At 42.4% G+C, this 19,157-nt stretch overlaps 1 protein-coding gene across 1 annotated transcript in view; it reads left to right on the top strand.

Moving 5' to 3' along the window:
• The window catches only part of TOP1 (DNA topoisomerase I), a 46,667-nt gene that overhangs the window by 14,055 nt on the left and 13,455 nt on the right, over nt 1–19,157 (top strand). The window contains exons 3-8 of the mRNA XM_069871945.1: nt 5,033–5,159; nt 5,724–5,782; nt 8,507–8,602; nt 10,817–10,892; nt 11,876–11,973; nt 16,321–16,436. Of these exons, the coding sequence (XP_069728046.1) occupies nt 5,033–5,159; nt 5,724–5,782; nt 8,507–8,602; nt 10,817–10,892; nt 11,876–11,973; nt 16,321–16,436 (572 nt within the window). The remainder of the gene's footprint in view (nt 1–5,032; nt 5,160–5,723; nt 5,783–8,506; nt 8,603–10,816; nt 10,893–11,875; nt 11,974–16,320; nt 16,437–19,157) is intronic.

Raw genomic sequence — 19,157 nt, 5'->3', positions numbered from 1 at the left:
TAACCCTCTAACAGTGAGCATAAAATACTGCAAGCCAGCTGAAACCTTGCCCTTCGCTGGTGTTCCTTCTGTTTCGGAAATGCTCCCTGCCCAGTCAGCCATTCCTTGCTATGTGCTAGTCTGAATATGATCACAGTTTTCCAGTAATATTGTATTACGTCAAACGGGACATGTGCTCTGTAACCTGTGCTCTGTCCCTATTGTGCTTTTAGATTTTGCTAAAATCACAACTCCCTGTTATTTTACGCTTCAGTTGCACTGTAGCAGCTTCCAAGTAGGCGAGCAAGGCTCTGCGTGCAGCAGGCTTGGGTGTTTGCTAGTAGCAGATTCCCAGTCACGAGCTAATTACAGCTGAGAAAATGAGAGAGAGGAAATATGGGGTACTTCAGATAAAGCATCCTTCCCAGCTTGTGATTTTGAAGCTGGAATGGAAAAGGCCTGGGAAGGGATTATTCATGTACATAAATGGCACCTGAAGAATGCGGTGTTGAATTACTGCAAAGCCGTTGTAGTTTGAAGAAGGAAGCTGTGATCTGCACACCTGCCATTCCTTGGAAACACTTTCCACTTGTGACTTTCCCATGTGATCGCAGCCGGAGCAGCTGCTGCCAGGTGCCTGTTCTCTGTTCCTGTCCTCCCTCTTCTCCTCCTGCAGGCATCCTCACTGGGAAATGCAGCCATGCTTTCAAGGGAAATGGCTGCTTCTGTTGCATTTACCGCTTCATGCGCTTCAGCCTGAGCTCTCCACGGCCTTCAGATGTCCTTGTTCACACCAAAATGCTAAGTGAAGGACAGTAAGCAAGCTAGCAAAAAGGCTGTAGTGCTTTCGGAGATACATTTCTACTTGTCTGGCCTTTGTCTGAACTAAGCCAGTGCAGTGAATGTCTCTAGGTGATGTAATCCCTGGTTCTGCCTTTGTTCATGTGGTGTCCTACTGTAATTTTTACCTTTAAAAAAAACAAAACAGTGCAGGTTGTTGACGTTAAGTCCCTTGGGAGGTATAAAGCAGTGTTGTTGCTGTGGTTCAGCTGTAATGATCTTGGTGAAAAGGAAGATCTTATTTTGTTGGCAAAGCTGGGTATTTCTAAAACAGATTTATGATCCAGTTGTCCTCTTTTCAGGCTAACTTGCACTGAAGCTTCCCTCTCTCTTATGGGGGTTTTCCCTCTCCTGCTTCAGTAACTTGAGGCTGGCATGTTGGCGGAGAGGCATGTGCAGCAAAGGTGATGAAGGATCCACAGTGCTCAGAGGCATGAAGTCAGAATAAAATTATCTGGGTGCATGCAGTCTCAAGAAACTTTTGTTTGGTTTCTTTAAAGTAGGGTTTTTTCAGCTTTGAATTAGCCAGGAAGACAGACTTCTGATCTTTAAATTATTCCCAGTCCCTCCTAATAATAGCTTTGGGGTTGTCTGGAAATAGCTTTCTGATAGAAGGCTGAAACCTGTTCTTCAGGGTAAGGATGGCATCTCATTGACTTCTCTTTCCTTCTGAGATTAGTGTGGTGGTTAAATTGTGTTCCCCTGGAGGCTCCCGTAAGCATCTTAGTCAAATGGAAGACCAGGACTGCTCAGCTTGGTGGCTGAAGTGGATGTCTATGCAGCTTGCTTTGCTTTTGGAGGAAAAAAAGTTACTCTTCTCAAGGTTGTTGCTTGAGGCCTTTGTTATCAGTGTGCTTCCAAATGAGATTTTCTGGAAGATGTAGATTTCAGGCCCTCCTAGGGAAGAGAAGCACATGTTCATCATTGCACATGTCAGAAAATTTGAGACTGAGTTGTTGAAGTCTGAGCTGCGGTCTGGTGTAAAGAATCAAGTAGGGCCTATAAGCAGCCTGTTTACAAATGAGGGAAGGAAATTTATGCTCTCTTGTCACATTGGAGCGGGTAGCACGTGAAATCAGACTTCCCTCTGGGGAATTTTGTCCAGTTGCAGAGCAGGAGCAGCAGCAAGCAGGACCTCGGGGCATAACCACCACTGCTGCTGTTTGGAAAAGGAAGCTGTAGCGTGAAACTGGAGATAGTTTCCTTGGGTTATCCGAGTCCACGTTGCTTTGGTGAGAAATCTTACTGCTCCCTGGAGAGCAAAGGGGAAGGATAGTCTTGTGATTAAAACACAAAAGACATCAAAGAACGACTCAGGAATGCAGACTTCTTGATTCTGACTCTGGTGCTGAAAAATCGTAACAGTGGTTGCTTATTCTTTTTCGAGGTGGATGTCATTGGAGCTTCTGTTTAAGCAACCCTAGGTTTTTAGTGCTTTTGTTTATTCCAGTGATAGACTGTAAGCACTCAACACAAAAATTGTCACTGCTTTTCTGGGCCAGTGGGATTTTCTTTTCCATTATTAGCTTTGCAATGTAGATGGTCATCTATTAATTTGCTTTTAATCAAGTTTTGTGTATATCCAAGGGCTCCGCCAGTCATATTGAAAGTTGGTGCTTTGGCTGCTCATGAGAATGAGTATGGTGCTTTTGAAAACTTCTTTTTAAATCTTTTTTTTTTTTTTTGCTATTCCACCCTCTTAAGCAACAGACGTTGTCATGAGCTTTACCCTGGAGAACTCCATCTATCACGGTCTGTACCATGCTTTGAAGATGCCCATTGTTCTCTGAGGAAAACGTGTTATTTAATGTAGGATTTAAATACCAAATAAGAACAAGAAAGAGTCAGGAAATAGACACAAATAGACTGGCAGAAAACAAAACAGGTCTAAGCCTTATGTGTTTGTTTGTTTTTTCCTGTATGAGGGTATACCTTTGTAATCATAAAACATAAGTTTTTGGCAGATGAGGCACATAGTGTACAGATAAAGATGCAAGATACCAAATCAGAATTTTCAGGCCTCCCTGAATTTGAAAATTATTAATAACCTGGGTTTGTGCTTTCAGACTGTCAATAAATCTAGTTGGAGCCAAGGGAAATGCAATAGGTGTCTTAAGTCTGAGATACTGATGAATAAACGGGCGATGAAGAAACCAGGATATCAAATCTGAGCAAGAGTAGCAAGGCATTTCATGGATTTCCGAGATCCAGTGTCAGGATGTTCCGTATGTACGCGCATGTCCCGATCACACAGTGTACATAACACGATCTGCTGGGTAAGAATAGTCTGCAGTTGTTGAAGCTTTGCTCACAGGCAACATGTGGTGCTGTGTGTCTATCTACAAGAATTTCTAAGGTGTCAGTTGCCTTTAAATGTTTGCACTCCTTTACAGTTTTATATGTAATACAAGATGATTGCTACAAAGTTAAAATGAAACTGGTGTCTCCTCCTACTCATCTCGCACAGTACATGAATATAGGTATTTCCTTCATAGATGGATTTTCATGCTTTAGCTGCTTGGGCTTGGAAGGCCGCTGTGTATTTGAGCGTGTGCTACTCTGAGCTTGAATGATTTAGACCTTCACAGGTTCAGGTCTGTTCGTGCTAGTGTTAAGTGGGGTTTCGAGACTCTGCACATTGGACTTCAGTCTGCATTCTACAGCTGGGTGTGGGCTGATGTATTTGTGACTGTGGTTGCCTTGCTCTTAATCACACATAAGCTTTATGGGAGCTGGTTAATGTGCTTCTTGCTTTCTGGAGACATCAAACATTTTGCAGTCTTTTTTTTATGATAGGAAAAAGACTCAAAGTATATATTGTTTTTAAATATCATACTCTTACCTGACATTCTAGGCTTGCTGTTCTTCAGGGCTGTGTTCCTCCAGATCTATTTGGGCTTGCACTTGAGTCCTGAAATAAAGAAGCTGCCTATTTCTAGTAAAGCCTTGTATTGCATTGCATGGTCCTTGGGAGAAAGCAGAGTACATCCCAGGGAGCAGTAGTGATGGGAGGCAAGCGCTGGAGGAGGAGGAGTGTGAACTGCCAGCGTGAGGAAGGCAGCTTGCTTGGTGCCTAAGCGTGTCCCATAGACAGCCCAATTTCCACTATACTTTGGTTTGCCTAAGCTGAGGGTGACCGCAGGGAGCCCGTACAACCTTATCAACGTGTACTGCAGGCCTTCAAAGTGACAGGCTTGCTGCTGGGCTCCACAACAGTGCTGCTAATCCTTGTAGCCAGTTCTTGTTGTTTCTATTGTGAGTCCCCCAAGAGTGTTTCCTCACTTTCTGGCTCCAAGGGTCAAGTCATTCCATGAGAAAACTCATTTTCATTTGAAAGCAGCCATGTCTCTCAGATAATAAAAGCTTGAAAATAACGTGATCTGAATTTACCCAAATGTCTCTGAAATCAGAAGGAAGTAGAAATGGCCTGAATAAAGAAAGGTTGATTTACTTCTCCTTGGGAGAATTATTTTCCTCTGTTCTGACTAAAGAATTTGGGATATTAAACTCTCAGCACTGTAATCTGTGGCACCAGACTGAGTAGTAGCAGACCAGATTCTTACTTGGAAACACCTTTGAGTTCCCGCCCTGCATGGCAGGTTCATCTCATCTGAGCAGAGCTGGACTGGTGGTGAGGCACAGTTGATGAAACAGCTCTGACTGAGGGCTGCGGCATTATTCCTGCTGTTTCTGTTTGACTTTGCATAAACACAAGGACATCATGTATCCTGTTTGCTCTGGTTTTCCCATCTGTTTGGGAATAATAGAGATCAGCGGTTTTCTCTTTAAATTCCAGAGATGAGAGCTGCTACAATGACAAACTGTTGTCTGAGCAAAAGCTGACAAGGGCATTGACAGGACTGGCAGCTCTATTCCAGTGACCTTTTACATGGACTAGGAAAAAGAGGCAGTGGGAATTTAACCTAAAGTGTTGAGCTTTGTGTAGCACTGTGGATTTCCTCAGCAATGCAGACTGACGGGGGTTTTCCTGAAGTGGAGCACTTGGCGGCTGTGGTTTTGTGGTACGTTCCCCTCCTGTTCCTCTTCCTCCCAAAGAGAATGGATGACATTTGACCGGAGACTGGTGGACTTTCCTGTTAAGGGAATGGTTTGTAATCTTCAAAACCTGTGACTCTTGACTGATGGAAGTTGCCTGTATTGGTCCAGTCTTCTCATGTGTTCCCCTCTGCAAACATATTCTCTTGTCTTGCAGTGAGCACAAAGATTCCTCGGAAAAGAAACACAAAGACAAGGAGAAAACTAAACACAAAGATGGCAGCTCAGAGAAACACAAAGACAAACACAAAGATAAAGACAAGGAGAAGAGAAAGGAAGAGAAGGTAGGTGTCATGTGGGAGAGACAAGAAAATGGTTCTGGCTTATACTACTGAATGGTACAAACTCAGCAGATTAGATGTAGCTTATACGTCCAAGTTTTTGTCGGTTTGGAGAGAATTATCCCAATACTGACTCAGAGACTTATTTTGTGAAGTGCTAGATGTGAGCTTTTTAAAGGCTTTATTGGTGAGTATTGTAAATGGAAAGAATTGCACAATGCAGCAGTGTCCACTGGCTCCACTTTTTTCCACTTTTTCACTTTGTCAAGCTCAGATTCAGAAGTAAGGGAGAAAAATCTGTTAGATCTCACCGCTTCTGTGCGAGGACAGGCACACGCAAGTCAGACAAACATTTAACTCCAATCTATTGAAGGAATTGAAGGGCCAGAAAATACTAAAATTACTATGGCTTATAGAAAGTGTTGCCTTTTTTGTCGTGTAGGTCGCTGAAAGCTACAGGGGACGAAGTGCCCTTTGGCAAGCTAAATATCCCACCATTGTTGCATGTTAGAAAACTATAAAATGGTTTTGGTAGTGCGATTAGCTTCTACTTGTTGTGTTTTTCAGATGAAATTATCTTCTGGTGATATAAAAATAAAGAAGGAAAAGGAAAACGGCTTCTCCAGGTAAGAAATCAGGTCTATGATCTGAGGAAAGAATCGTTTGACTTCAGTTAGGTGCTCAGTGTTTGATTCCTCGGTTGGTTTGGGGGGAAAAAATGGTATGCTTTTGACCCCTTTAGGTGATCTGTTCTTCTCAATTATGAGAATTGGTAATTGATCTACTTACTTGGTAACTGGAGATGGGAGCTGTTGAATACCCGGTATCTGCCTGCACATGCTGGGTTTGTCCTGGTATTAAATAGCTGAATTCTGCCGAGCATGGATTGAACTGTGGAGTTGAAAGAACCTCTGTTGTACAATACAGGCTTGAACACTGGATGCAGTCTTCTGGGAACAGGGTCTTGTAAAGACAGTCCAGATTGCCTTTGAGTATCTCTTCTGTGACTGCAGCCTAAAGCCTTTGCAGAGGAGTGACGAGTAAAGGAGGGTGCTTGTGTAAAATCAGTAGTACCTTCAGAAAATTCCTAGATGCCCTACTCTAGTATATTCCTGCTAATGCTAGAACCTCCTGAACTTAGGTACTGTACCAGTCATCGCTAAATAGTCATCTTAAACACCTGAAGTGAGCAATTGCTAGAGGATTACTTTTTTCTTAATTGTTGATGGGCTAAGATGTATTGTGACTTGTTTAAATTCAGCTGTTGATTGTTTTTAAGGTGGTATATCCAGTCCACTGACTCATTGGAGGTCTGTGGTATGATTGATGCATGTTCATATCTGTCAGCCAAGAAAAGCTTTGTTGTGTGTCCAGTTTATGAATGCACTTTGTTTCTTAAAAAGAAAACAAGCCACCAGACCAAAATCCTCCCAGTCTTGCCGTGTTCTGTGATCACAGAGTGGTTGGGATAAGTCACCTGTCTAATCCGTACCTGTTAATTCTCTGCATATTTTGAATGTGTTCTCTTGACTTGAGTTCCTCTACCCCTTTAATTTTCTGACTTCTATTTAAAAATGCAAACTAAGTAGCTGTGCTTGGAATAGGGAGGAGGCGCCCTCTCCAGGCCCTTTGGGGGATACTCTGGAGATAGAGCAGTGATGTTTAGGTGTTTCATGGTGTAAGAGACAGTTAATAGCAACTCTTTCTAGCCTCTGCTGTTCAGCAGAATCACATCATGTGCTGATCCCACCAGGGTTGTTGAGGGTTCTCATATCAAGGTAACTGGATCCTCTTCAGGTTCAAAACCATGTTTTGTGTGTGTCTGAGAAAAGCCTGAAGGAGCTGTCACAATTGTCTACTTCAGGGCTAAAAGCTGGCTAAGAGGAAAGTAATTATTTTCTTTTTTTCCTACTGAAATGTTCTTGACAAATTCACCAGAGAAAAACGTCCTAGCTCACATGGTTTTGATTTTCTTCTGTAATACTTGGAAGGATGAACAGAGTTACAGTCCTGGGAACAATGCGAGTCAAGGTTCAGCTTGATCATACAGCTCCTTTCTTTTCATATAATCACACTTTATTTTCCACTATTACAAAGTGTTGTGAAATATTTGAGTGTTAAAATAGACAAGATAGAAATCCTAGCACCATAATAAACAGTAGTTCCACATTTCTGTCTGGAGGGGATAATAAATTAAATGGGAAAAATACCTTTTTTCCATAGATGTTTTGCAACTGTCTACATACTGCAGGCTTGTGTCTTAGTTAATCACCAGTGATGCTATAGAAATGCCTTCTTACAGCAGCACGTTTCCATTTCCCTTGAGTTGCATCTGCCAACCCTGCAGTGACTTTACAGCTGTGACAGAGCAAACTGCCTTGTTCTGCTTCATGGACGCATTACTAACTAAAATGAGACTCCACAATGTCTCTTGTTGTGTGATCTACAAAGCAAAACGCTGTTGCTTTCCTCTCATTCCATCCAAAATCCAGGTGTTGACCTAGGAACTTGAATCAATTTGATGCAGAAGTTGCTGATTAAATAGGAATAGGAAAGCCGGAGATGGCACTGTTAATTTTTCTACCTGAGCGGAGCATTGCTTAGTGCTTCAGAATGTAATTTTAGACTCTTTGAGACATCTTCTTTATCTTTATGAAGATAAATGATGGGCTTCTGTGAAATCTAGAAGTTTCTTTTGCATCCACACTATTTTTTTCCATGGTGCTGATGTCCTGCGGCATTATGGCTGAAAGCATCAAGGCTAGCTTAACATTTGTGGTCTGTTGAAAGGGACAGGATTGTTGGCTTTCTGCGGTTTGGATAGTGAAAAGAAAATATCAGTATAACTTTGCTAAATCTTTGTTTACTTTTTCTGTTTTTTGACTGCCTCAGTTATTTAGGTGGCACAAGATTCAGAGGAATAGCTTTCACATCTTTTAGTTGACAATGTTTTTCTCTCTTATCAGGCTCTGAGGACATTGAGTTGAAATTATTTAATGTCTGCTATTTGACTGCATATGTGCATTCAGTTCAGTTTTGGTTTAAAGTCCTGGAAGCTACAGTTGTTTTTATTCAAAGCCTCAAAGAAACAGCGAAATCAAGCAGTTGAAATCGATCTTGGTGTTGCTTGAGAAATGACAAATACGTAGCTGCTGAAAGACCCTCTCTGTATGCTGTATGTGGATATGCTGAGAATGAAATAGCTCAGGTCTCTGGGGGTCTTAAGATAACAGTGTGTTCCAGAATTGCAACATTTTGCAGATGATCATTTCTTAAAACTGAGTTGTTGCTGATTTCCAGTAGACTTCCTCTTTAAAGTTAGAACCACCTTTCTTTGCTTATTTTCATAGCCCACCGCGTATTAAAGATGAACCAGATGATGATGGGTTTTATGCATCTCCTAAAGAGGACTCCAAACCCCTGAAGAGACCTCGAGAAGATGATGAGTAAGTGGTGTGGGTGCTGATGACATGGATGTTTGCTGTTAGTTTTAAGAAGATAACAGTGAGGGAGCAGGTGGGATTTTTTGGTTTGTCAGTGAAAACTTGTTCAGATGGGTGACAGAAGGTCTGAGACCAGACACGTTACACTGTTACAAGGTCTCTGAGCAGGGCAAGTATAGTATTTGTGGTATTCAGGGCAAAATAACATGACCTGCTGCTTGAAATGTTGCAGTGCATTAAATAAGAAAGTTAAAAAAATAGAAAGCAGCTAGGGAGAAGACACTGGTGAAGGTTGTAAAACATAAATCTGAGCGAGAGAGGGATTAATGCTAGCTAAGTGGCTGCGTTGGTTTCTGTTGGGTGAGGAAATGGCTGCACAAGAGGAAGAAAATGCATTGTCAGCCTGTTTGGGGCGGGGGGGAGGTTTGCCTGTGCTGCTCGGCATTATTTGCCTAGAATCGAAGTATGTCATGGGTTCTGCTGAGGATTTTTCTCTCCGAAATCAAAAGAAAAATACACATCATGTCTGCCTGATAAAGTAACCTACCTAATAAAATAAAAGTCTGGTTAAATCACACTGTGATCTGTCACCATCTGTGGGCATCCAGCTCTTTAGATACTGTGACCTTGTTAGCAGTCTGATGTTGAAGGGTTGTAAGGGCTTAACCATAGTGGTGTTCTGTCCCTATGTGGTATTTCTCAGTTTCCAAGAGAGATGGGTGTGATGTCTTTTCATTTGTGTAATCATTTGCTGCCTTCTGTCAAGTTTTTGTGACCTCCTATCTCATGTCTGCAATGGAAAGATTAAATGAGATGCAAAAAGTGAGCCTTGTGGGCAGATCCCAGACTGGTGACTGGAGGAGGAGTTGAGGATAGAACATGCTACTAAGCTTTTACTTGTTTGTCCCATCCTAGTAATTGCTGAGTGGCTAATAATGCTTTTGAATTGAATTTCATCAAGGAAGATTTTTGCTTCAGCAGTCTGAAACTTGGAGAGTTACAGGAACAGCTTACAGGTTTTAGTTTTGTACACTATTTTGCTGGATAGAGGACTGTCAAGTCACTTGCCAGTGACAAGTGGGGTTCCCCAGGGCTCAGTGCTGGGTCCAGCCCTGTTCAATGTCTTCATCAATGACCTGGATGAAGGCATCGAGTGCACCCTTAGCAAGTTTGCGGACGACACTAAGCTGGGTGGAAGCGTCAATCTGCTGGAGGGTCGGGAGGCTCTGCAAAGGGATCTGAACAGGCTGGACCGCTGGGCAGAGTCCAATGGCATGAGGTTTAACAAGGCCAAATGCCGGGTCCTGCACTTGGGGCACAACAACCCTAAGCAGTGCTACAGACTGGGAGAAGTCTGTCTAGAAAGCTGCCTGGAGGAGAGGGACCTGGGGGTGTTGGTTGACAGCGACTGAATATGAGCCAGCAGTGTGCCCAGGTGGCCAAGAAGGCCAATGGCATCTTGGCTTGTATCAGAAACGGCGTGACCAGCAGGTCCAGGGAGGTTATCCTCCCTCTGTACTCGGCACTGGTGAGACCGCTCCTCGAATACTGTGTTCAGTTCTGGGCCCCTCACCACAAGAAGGATGTTGAGGCTCTGGAGCGAGTCCAGAGAAGAGCAACAAAGCTGGTGAAAGGGCTGGAGAACAGGCCTTATGAGGAGCGGCTGAGAGAGCTGGGGTTGTTTAGCCTGGAGAAGAGGAGGCTGAGGGGTGACCTCATTGCTCTCTACAACTACCTGGAAGGACGTTGTAGAGAGGAGGGTGCTGGCCTCTTCTCCCAAGTGACAGGGGACAGGACAAGAGGGAATGGCCTCAAGCTCCGCCAGGGGAGGTTTAGGCTAGACGTTAGGAAAAAATTCTTTACAGAAAGGGTCATTGGGCACTGTTAGAGGCTGCCCAGGGAGGTGGTTGAGTCACCTTCCCTGGAGGTGTTTAAGGCACGGGTGGACGAGGTGCTGAGGGATATGGTTTAGTGTTAGGTAGGAACGGTTGGACTCGGTGATCCGGTGGGTCTCTTCCAACCTGGTTATTCTGTGATTCTGTGAAATCTCCCAGAGAGTGGGGTATAAATTATATTCTTTAGAAATTAAACATGCCATATGTTTATGGCATGAAATATTGTGAACTTTTTCACACAAGCTTTGTATATGTATGACTACTCTTTGTTTTGTACTGGAAAATAGATTATTTTCATCAGCCGGTCCTTTTATTCTTATAGTGCTGAGTACAAACCCAAGAAAATCAAAACAGAAGACATCAAGAAAGCAAAGAAAAGGAAACAAGAGGAAGAAGAGGTAATGAAAAAGACTAGTTAATTTCTATGACTGAGAGAAGCGAGACTGACAACTTGATGTTGAATTATGTAGAGCAGGGGGAATCTGATTCAAGGGTAAGGAGGCAGGGGCCAGTCTGGGACAAACCTGCATGTCGTAGATCCCTATGTATGGGGCAGGTTAACTTATCCAAACAAAAGCGTATGAAAAGTCAGGGAAGCTTTCTCCTACTCTTAAAACAACAGATGGAGAAGATGCCTCCAGGAGGTGAGCTTCCAGCCTGGTGCAGGTAGTTGAGTCCTCCTGTTAAATACCTTGTAGGGGATAGAGGAGCTTTGCTAACAACATCTGATGATTGCACAGATGATGTAGAGCGTGGTTCAGAAGCAGAGGAGATGAAACTGAGATTGGCTGCTAGAAAGACACTTAAAACTTTAGGTAGAGCCTAGGGTGGACACCTCTTCAGAGATGAGAAGAGTCTTGGTGAGGAGAGATTAGCTATAACTTGAGACTAAAGAGCTGCACTCCACATCTAGCAAACCCTTGTGAGGTCCTTGTTTTAAGCAACTCCTGGCAATGTGGGTAACTTTTCCCTCAGTGAAAGTGCCTCTGTAGCAAGTGTATACCTATACGTTCCCAGAAGCCGCCCCACAGCACTTCATAGCATTGGCCAGACCTGATACACCCCCGCCTTGGCCTGCACTAGTGTTTCTGTAATAAAGCAATCCCATTACTGCGGCCCAGACTTATTGCTTATCAGGGGAAGTAGAATTACTGATTGTGTGTGCACTTAGCGTGTCCCAAGTGTGAAGTAAAATAATTTGGCTTAAAACATAAGAAATCAAAGAATGCGCTTAAGTAGTGAGGCAACATGCATTCAGTTGTTCATGGTCAAATTTATATACTGCAAAAGGCTGTCTTTTAGTTTTAAAATATCTTTTGGGGGTGGGTGGGGGGTGTGAAGCACAGTAGCTTGTTCTAACTGATTCTTACTCTTCTTACAGGACAGCAAAGCAAAGAAGGTTAAGAGCAAGGACAAGAAAGTCCCTGAAGCAGACAAGAAAAAGAAGCCGAAAAAAGAGGAGGAGCAAAAATGGAAATGGTAACTAATATGTTAATGATGTAGGCTATCCTCTACAGCTGGGACTCTCCCTGCTAACTCCTATGCTGACTGAGTAAGCCCATCTGGCTTGCTTTCATGGATTCATGAGGATGTTCTGAATAATTGGCTTACTTTCTGATAATCTCTAAATAAATATCACATTCATTGTGTTCATCCTCTGAAGCAGAAGTTCAGTACAGTTTTTTTGGTGTACTTAAAACAAGATACAAGGTTTTGTGGAGGTTCCTTCCTCACAATCGGTGGATTGTAGAGGCAGTCTGTAATCATCAGATAACAGTGTTCTTGCGCTCAGAACTTGCTCCTTGCTGACTCTCTCCAGAGCACTAGGAAAACTTGTAGGCTTGGGGTATCAACAGGAACATATAAATATGTCCAGATGTATTATCTAGTGTTCTGAAAGATCCTTTCTGTGTTGTAAAGGTACTGCACGAGTGGGTGCCCAGCTTTATGCTCTAGCTGGATGTCCAGTGTGTGCCTCAATACTGCTATTGCCCTCGGCACAAAAATGGAAGTTGAACAAACAACCAGTTAAGCTTGGGCTGTTTGGAAAATGAGTTTTGAAGAGAAATTTTAAATGGAGGGCACTTTGTCTTGTCTGGGATCCTGAAGTGACATTGAGCAGCTGAAACTGTGCCTCCATTCACTGTTAAATTCTTTCAGAACCATTTTCTTAGAACCTTTTTTAAATAGATCTGAACTTTGTGGTTCAGTTGGAAGACACGCCTGTGCTGCAACAGTGGTGCTCTGTGTAAGAAGCCTGCTGGATTTTTTTTTAACTACGTACAGTAATTTAAGCTATTGTTACTGATAGATGTGAGGAGCTTGTGTGTTTTGAAGTTTGAGCCTTAGTACTTGCCTCAGTTCAGTGCATTTGTAGTTTTCAAAAGCATGTGTGTTTTCTCCACTCCTGTAATGTGTTTTTTATGACCTTTTGGGGATGATATTCCCATGAATGTTTTCTTTCCTCATATCATTTGGCTTTTTTTAATAGATCTGTAGTGTTGGGGAACGCCTTTGCAATCTTCTTCTGTCCTTTCAGGTTCAGTATTTTACCCCTTTATCATCACTTCTATTGATGCACCTTTAAAAAGAAAAATTCTTCTGTAGTATTTATACTCTTTGCGTATTTTTCTTTGATTGTCTCAGCTTCCTTAGAACATCAGTACTTGCATATTTTTCATACATCTATACTCTCAGAAATTTGGGGTTTGTGCCCCTCCCCAAAGCTATCTGATTTTTTTTCTTTCTTAGCAATCCACTTCTTTCTTGATCCCTTTGACACAGTATCTTTTTAATGTGCTTTGACATTTCCAACCTACAGGGACATGAAGCAGTAGGAAGCTACAGAAGATCTCTTTAAGCCTTAACGATCTGTTGTCTTTTTGGCTTTGTCTCAGCTGCCCTTGCTGGTTCTGTCTAACTTAATATTCTATTACCACAGCTCCCTTTTATTGTAGTCTGTATCCTTCAACAGCAAACCTTAGCTGGGAAGCTGTATGGCTCTCCCCTCACCTGTCTTTGCAGCACAGTCCCAGGTAGCTGTGTTGAGCTCTGTGAGTTGTGCTTACTGCTGAGGAAAAATGCCTTTGAAAGCATGTTTTGCAGAATTTGGCAGTAGGTAACTGCATCCTTCTGTTCCTGTCGTCCATCTGCAGCTTTGTATAGCTTGTCTTTGCTGGACAAGGTTTCATCTGCACTTCAGTTGTGTCTCTTAAGGGCATTTTATGTTCCATCTGAGTCAATTTTCTGAATGTCTGATCTCTTGTTTTGGCTGCTTCCTCAAGCGCTAGCTGCCTAGAGCATTTCCATCCTCACTTCTGTGAATACTTGATGTTAGGCATTCCCATGGCATCAGTCTCGTTCATCACCATGTGGAGAGCTTTTAGAGGTCATTTTCACACTCTGTCAGCAAGTGAAGAATATGTGATCCAGAAGCATACCTTAGGAGCACTTCTCCCACCTTGTGTTACAGCAAGTTTGTTTCCTTGAAGTAACATATCCCTGAGGTATATTCTATTTTTTTTCCTAAGGATCCTCTCTGTTTTCATTCCACTTAAAAAATCCCCCCCAACTCTTCCTTCCTGAGTCACTCTGGCGTTCTTAGGCTTGATTACAGGATTTAATTGAGGAACCTGTGTAACTGATTAGCACAGTTTCTGCTGAAATCGTTAAGGCAGCTTTCCTAATAGGCAGTATTCTTCTTGTTCCCACAAAATCGTTTGTGGAACGTTGCTTTAGGACCAGGACCTTCCTTGGGCAGTGTTGCTCTAATGTTTTCTGTTTAAAACCAAAGGAGGATGAAAAATTGGCTGTCTCCAGGAGGCTCACTTCTGTCTTAATGCCTGTGTACAAGGATTAGGAAGGTGGAGGTGGGATTGGGAATGATTTGTCATCTTTCTGTTGTAAACTTTGTGGTAGATTTGGGCTTAGAAACCACCCTGTGGTCCCTGTGCTTCTTTGTAGCCCTCCTAAAAGTCACAGCATGCTTCAGCTATCTTTTTGAACTACTACCTTTCTGCTAGTCCTTCTGCATGCATCCTTTATAAAAGAAGGAACAGAATTTCTTATTAAGGAAATACTAGAGTGATAAAAAGGCATGGCTGAAAAGCAAGAATGACAAACCTGTCCTGTAAAGTAGTAGCTACTGTGAATGATCTCATTTTTTCTTACGGGGAATAAAAACACTCTGTCAGATGGGATAACCTTTTTCTGTCTGGGCAGAGAGGTGAGCAGTTTAAATTTATTTTGCTAAAAGGAGCTTCTGGGTGGAAGAACCTCGGCCTATGCTTGACAAAATATTTAGATTTCTAGATTCTAATTAAATTAAAAAAAAACCAATCGTTAATGTAAATATTTGGGATCTAGACTTCAAATGTCAATATTAGTTTCTTATATCACCATAGTTTACTCAAGTCTCCTTCCCAGCCAGGGACTGAAATCCAACATCATGTGGGAGTTGTACTGATAGCAGGGATTGTGTGTGTTGTTGTGAAAGATGTCACCGTGCCTTGCTAACTGCAGCAAAGCACTGTGTCCCAATACAGTTGTTCCTAAATTACTGATGCACAGGCACCAGTGAATTGTTTTGAGTGTCTTCTATCAGAAGCTCTTTTTTTCCCTGCACAGTGCTTATCTTCTGTACAGTGGCCCTGCTGTTGTATCAGGGATTACGTGATCTGTACTTGTGCCTCAGAATTCCTGAGATGCACACAGTACATGCACGTCTCTTCTCGACTGCTGCTGAACCCGGTGGGACTGCTCTGTAGAGCTGTCTCTAGAGGGAGGCTTGAACTTTTTTTTATCATCGTCGCTGCTCAACAAAGTGGTCTGGGCAATTCAAGGATGGAGTGCTGTGACAGGTTAATGGTCTTGCAGTTGATTAATCACTAAGGTAAAATAGCCTTTCTCAGCAGGGAATCCTGTGCTGGGAGCATGGAGCAGTGATGTTCTGGTAATTGTGACAGAAGTGTAGAGGGGAAGGAGAGCGGAATCACTGGCTTGGGCACAGTGTACTGGAAAGCAGGGGAGGATACTGGCCTGGCAGGATCTCTTTTCTCTGTAGATGAATTGCTGACCCCATGAGCTTGTTCAGTTGGAATGTGGGATTGGTGGCGCCTACCTTGCTGTGTTGTGATACCTAATGCATCATTTACGAAATGGTTTTATAGAGGTGCTTTAAGACAAGTTTGCAGTTATCCTGTGCTACTTTGTTTTTCTTCCAGTATGATTTTCTTCCTCAAAGGATTGGAATGAGTTTAAAAGGACAGAGTGGGTTTCAATCTTTATTGCCTGAGCAGGTTCATTCTCATTTAGGTTGTAAATGAACATCTGTTTCTATATCCCTGCCCTTAAAGGTCTACTTGTCCACAGCTGAAAGCAGCTGCATGATGTACTACAATTGTTTGGCTTTGCTGAGCAGGCATCCTGGACCTGATGTTAGATCACAGCTGACTCTAATTTGGCATGATCCTAGCTGTTTTACAAGACTGAATTCTTCCTTTTCTTAAGTTCCAAGCTTTTTCAGCTGTGTGATTTTTGTGAAAAAAGCAGCAAGTGGGAAGTGAGGACTATGGTGTCATCAAATAACCTGCAACCCAAGGTGTTCTGTTCATGGACATAGCTCTGCTTTAAAAAAAAAAAAAAAAAAGAAATAAAAGAGGAAGAAAAGAAAATAAATGGTCACAGGGCACTGAGTATTTGTACTTGGTCTGTGCCTGGTAAAGCAGTGATTGCTTGCTGATTTTCTTTAGCATGCTCTTATATTCACATAGTAATAAAATGAAGATTAGGAGCTTAAAATTGTATTCATTCTTATTTCTCTCAAAGGTGGGAAGAAGAGCGTTACCCTGAAGGCATTAAATGGAAGTTCCTAGAGCACAAAGGTCCTGTATTTGCTCCGCCATATGAACCTTTGCCTGAAAATGTCAAGTTTTATTATGATGGTGAGTTAATCTGTGTTTCCACTTGCTGGGAAGAGAAATAAACATTTTCAGAGTATTGTGGTGTTCTTCCAGGGACTAAAGAGATGAGGAGGTGGTTTTGCTTTAGTGGAGAGCTTAAAAAGTTCCTCGAGCTAAGTGAAGGAACAATCTGTAGAAGTAAAGGAACAGCGTGTTTATTCTGCTCACTGAGCTGACACATAGGTGAACTTGTTCTCACCCTGTTAGGGTGGTAAATTTCTCTGGCTCCATAACAGTCCTTATGCCCAAGTGTGGTGCAGTGTGTAACCAGCAGAGTAGAGAGTGTAAATGCATTATCACTGGCCCCCTTTAGGCTTGCTCTGTTTTCTTTAACCTTATGAATTGCAACTTCTGTCATCTGTGATGAAATTCATGATCATTTTGTAGTGAGTGGAATAAAAGACAACTGAATTTTGATATTGATGAGTAGGGTCTTGTAGGAATGCTTGGGATGACCCTGGCCTGAAGGACACAGCTCTGTGGCGTAAGTCGTGGTCCCACTCACTACAATCATTGTGTGTGGTAGAACTAATTGTGGTGGAATTCTAGTATGCTGGGCTGACTGGTTGTTACAGGCGCATGTGGAAGGGATTATATGATGTGATGCCTGCTGGAGATGAGACTTGATGACCCGTGTGCTTCCTTTTAGTCCTGTGATCATGTTAAATGAAGGATCAAATTAACCCAGGATTGAATTAAGTGGGAGGCATTTGAATGGGTGAAAACATAATTCTAGGTGAAGGGGACATCTGTGCACAGAACTTTTCTAGGAGCAAAATGCTGGTTTTCATGTGACATGACACTGTTTTTAAATACTGAGAAGTAGGTGACATTCATTTTCAGTAACAGTGTGGTAAAATAAACATGCCGCATCCTATTAAATGCTGTCTCTAAGCAAAGAGCACAGCGATCAGGGATGCTGCAGTCTTTTTTTTCCTAGAGTTTGATAAGGAGTTTATGTCAAGTTGGAAACTTATTCCCTCTCTTGAAGAAGACCTTGTATCTCTTCTTTTGCCTAGAGAAGGGGAGAGGTGAGATTCACTGTAGCTATCCCTTTGGTGCAGGCAGGAATAAGCTCCTGTTCTGTCTAGCCATCTATTTCATGAAACCTCTAGGAAGTGCAGGGTTGCTTGCAACCTCTCTCTGTCGTGGCAGAAATTCATCAATAGATTCAACAGTTACTGGGTGGGCAGGGGGTCCTGGCAAATAAAGCAACCACATAAGTCTTCCTGGAGAAACTAGGCAAAAAATCAGATGTCTGATTTACACAGCAGCTGCTGAGAGCTGCTGTCTGTGCTCACAAGGCATTGTCTAATTTCCAGATTATCCTAGGATGATTTGTAGAGTCCAATAATCACTGGCCAGCCAGCTGCCGGGCTGCAGGTTCTCACTGGAGGAATCCATCCTTTGCCTAGCGATTGTGTTGCGGTGGGACTGCCTGTGTTCATCCAACACAATGGCTGCTGGGGCTATTGTTAATGCTTACAATGCCAGACTCTCTGAAGGAGTTTGAAACCCCCAAGATGTTTTTTGGAGCTTGATTGTGCAAGTGGCAGTGGTTAACAGGCTGCTGTTCATAGCCTAGAGATGGCTTTAACAGCATGTTTTTCTGTAAATGGAGCAAGGTGAGAGAATTGGTGGTGCAGTTGCATTTCATTCATGGCCATGCAGCCCTTTCTGCTCATTATGCCCTCTGGTTGCTCTCTGGTTTTCAGTTTTTAAATCGAGTAACTAATATTCCTGGCTCTGGAATAAATATCTTCTTTCATCTCCAGCTCTGTCACTGAAAGCCTTTTCAAACCCTTGTGAAAAAAAGAAAATTGAGTCCAATGAAATATATTCTAAAGTTATTAGATAAAGGTGACAGAGCCTTTAGCAATTTGGGAAGATTATCAGTCATTTTTAGCCTCATAACAAGTTACTAACTTGATAGCCTCTTTCAAGCTAGACTCGCAGCCTGGAAAAAAAAATGTTTCCCTTGCTGTCTCTCCCTTCCCCCATTTCCTGTTATAAGCAAACAAATGCTGTATTTTATGTTGCAGCTTAAAAATTGGCAGAGTTACTGTCGGTTTTAATTTAATTGTGGAATATTCTCAGATCACTGGGAGGAACCTTTTGCTAAGCCCTGTTTTACGAGGGCTTATAGATCTTAAGGCTTATAGATGGCTCCCATGCTTTCATTTTGGAAATGATACAACTTTTTAAAACACATAGTAAATCAAAACTGTGGTATTATTTTCCAAGAGCGTAGAATCAACAATAATGTTTCTTGTATTGACTTTTGTGCAGTAAAAAGGTCGTTAAGAAATCCACAGGTGTTGACTGTCTGCCAGCCCTTTGGGACTTTAAATATTTCTTGCAACTAGCTGGAGATGTGAGCTGCATGCAAAATCCTTCTCAGGGATCACTGGCACCTCACATGTCAGGAATGCACTCTGGACTGAAAATACGCTCAATAGGAATGTTAAATGCTTCAGTCTTGCAGCAGCCTCTTTTCCCTTTGTCTTAAAGTCTTCCCTTGTAGGAATTTGACTTTGCACTGCAGTCATGTAGATAAGCTGAAATATGACCTCTCCATTCACTGAAGGCTCAGTCTTTCTTAAAAATTACTAGCTTTTGAGCCTTATTTGGAGTCTCAGGAGTGTGTTCCCACAGCAAAGGGAACCATTAGCAGAATCTTGACACATTCCCCTGCAGTGGAGT

Source organism: Phaenicophaeus curvirostris, chromosome 18 (genome assembly GCF_032191515.1).
Source record: "Phaenicophaeus curvirostris isolate KB17595 chromosome 18, BPBGC_Pcur_1.0, whole genome shotgun sequence".
NCBI classification, from domain to species: domain Eukaryota; kingdom Metazoa; phylum Chordata; class Aves; order Cuculiformes; family Cuculidae; genus Phaenicophaeus; species Phaenicophaeus curvirostris.
This window is presented reverse-complemented; position numbering and strand designations above follow the sequence as displayed.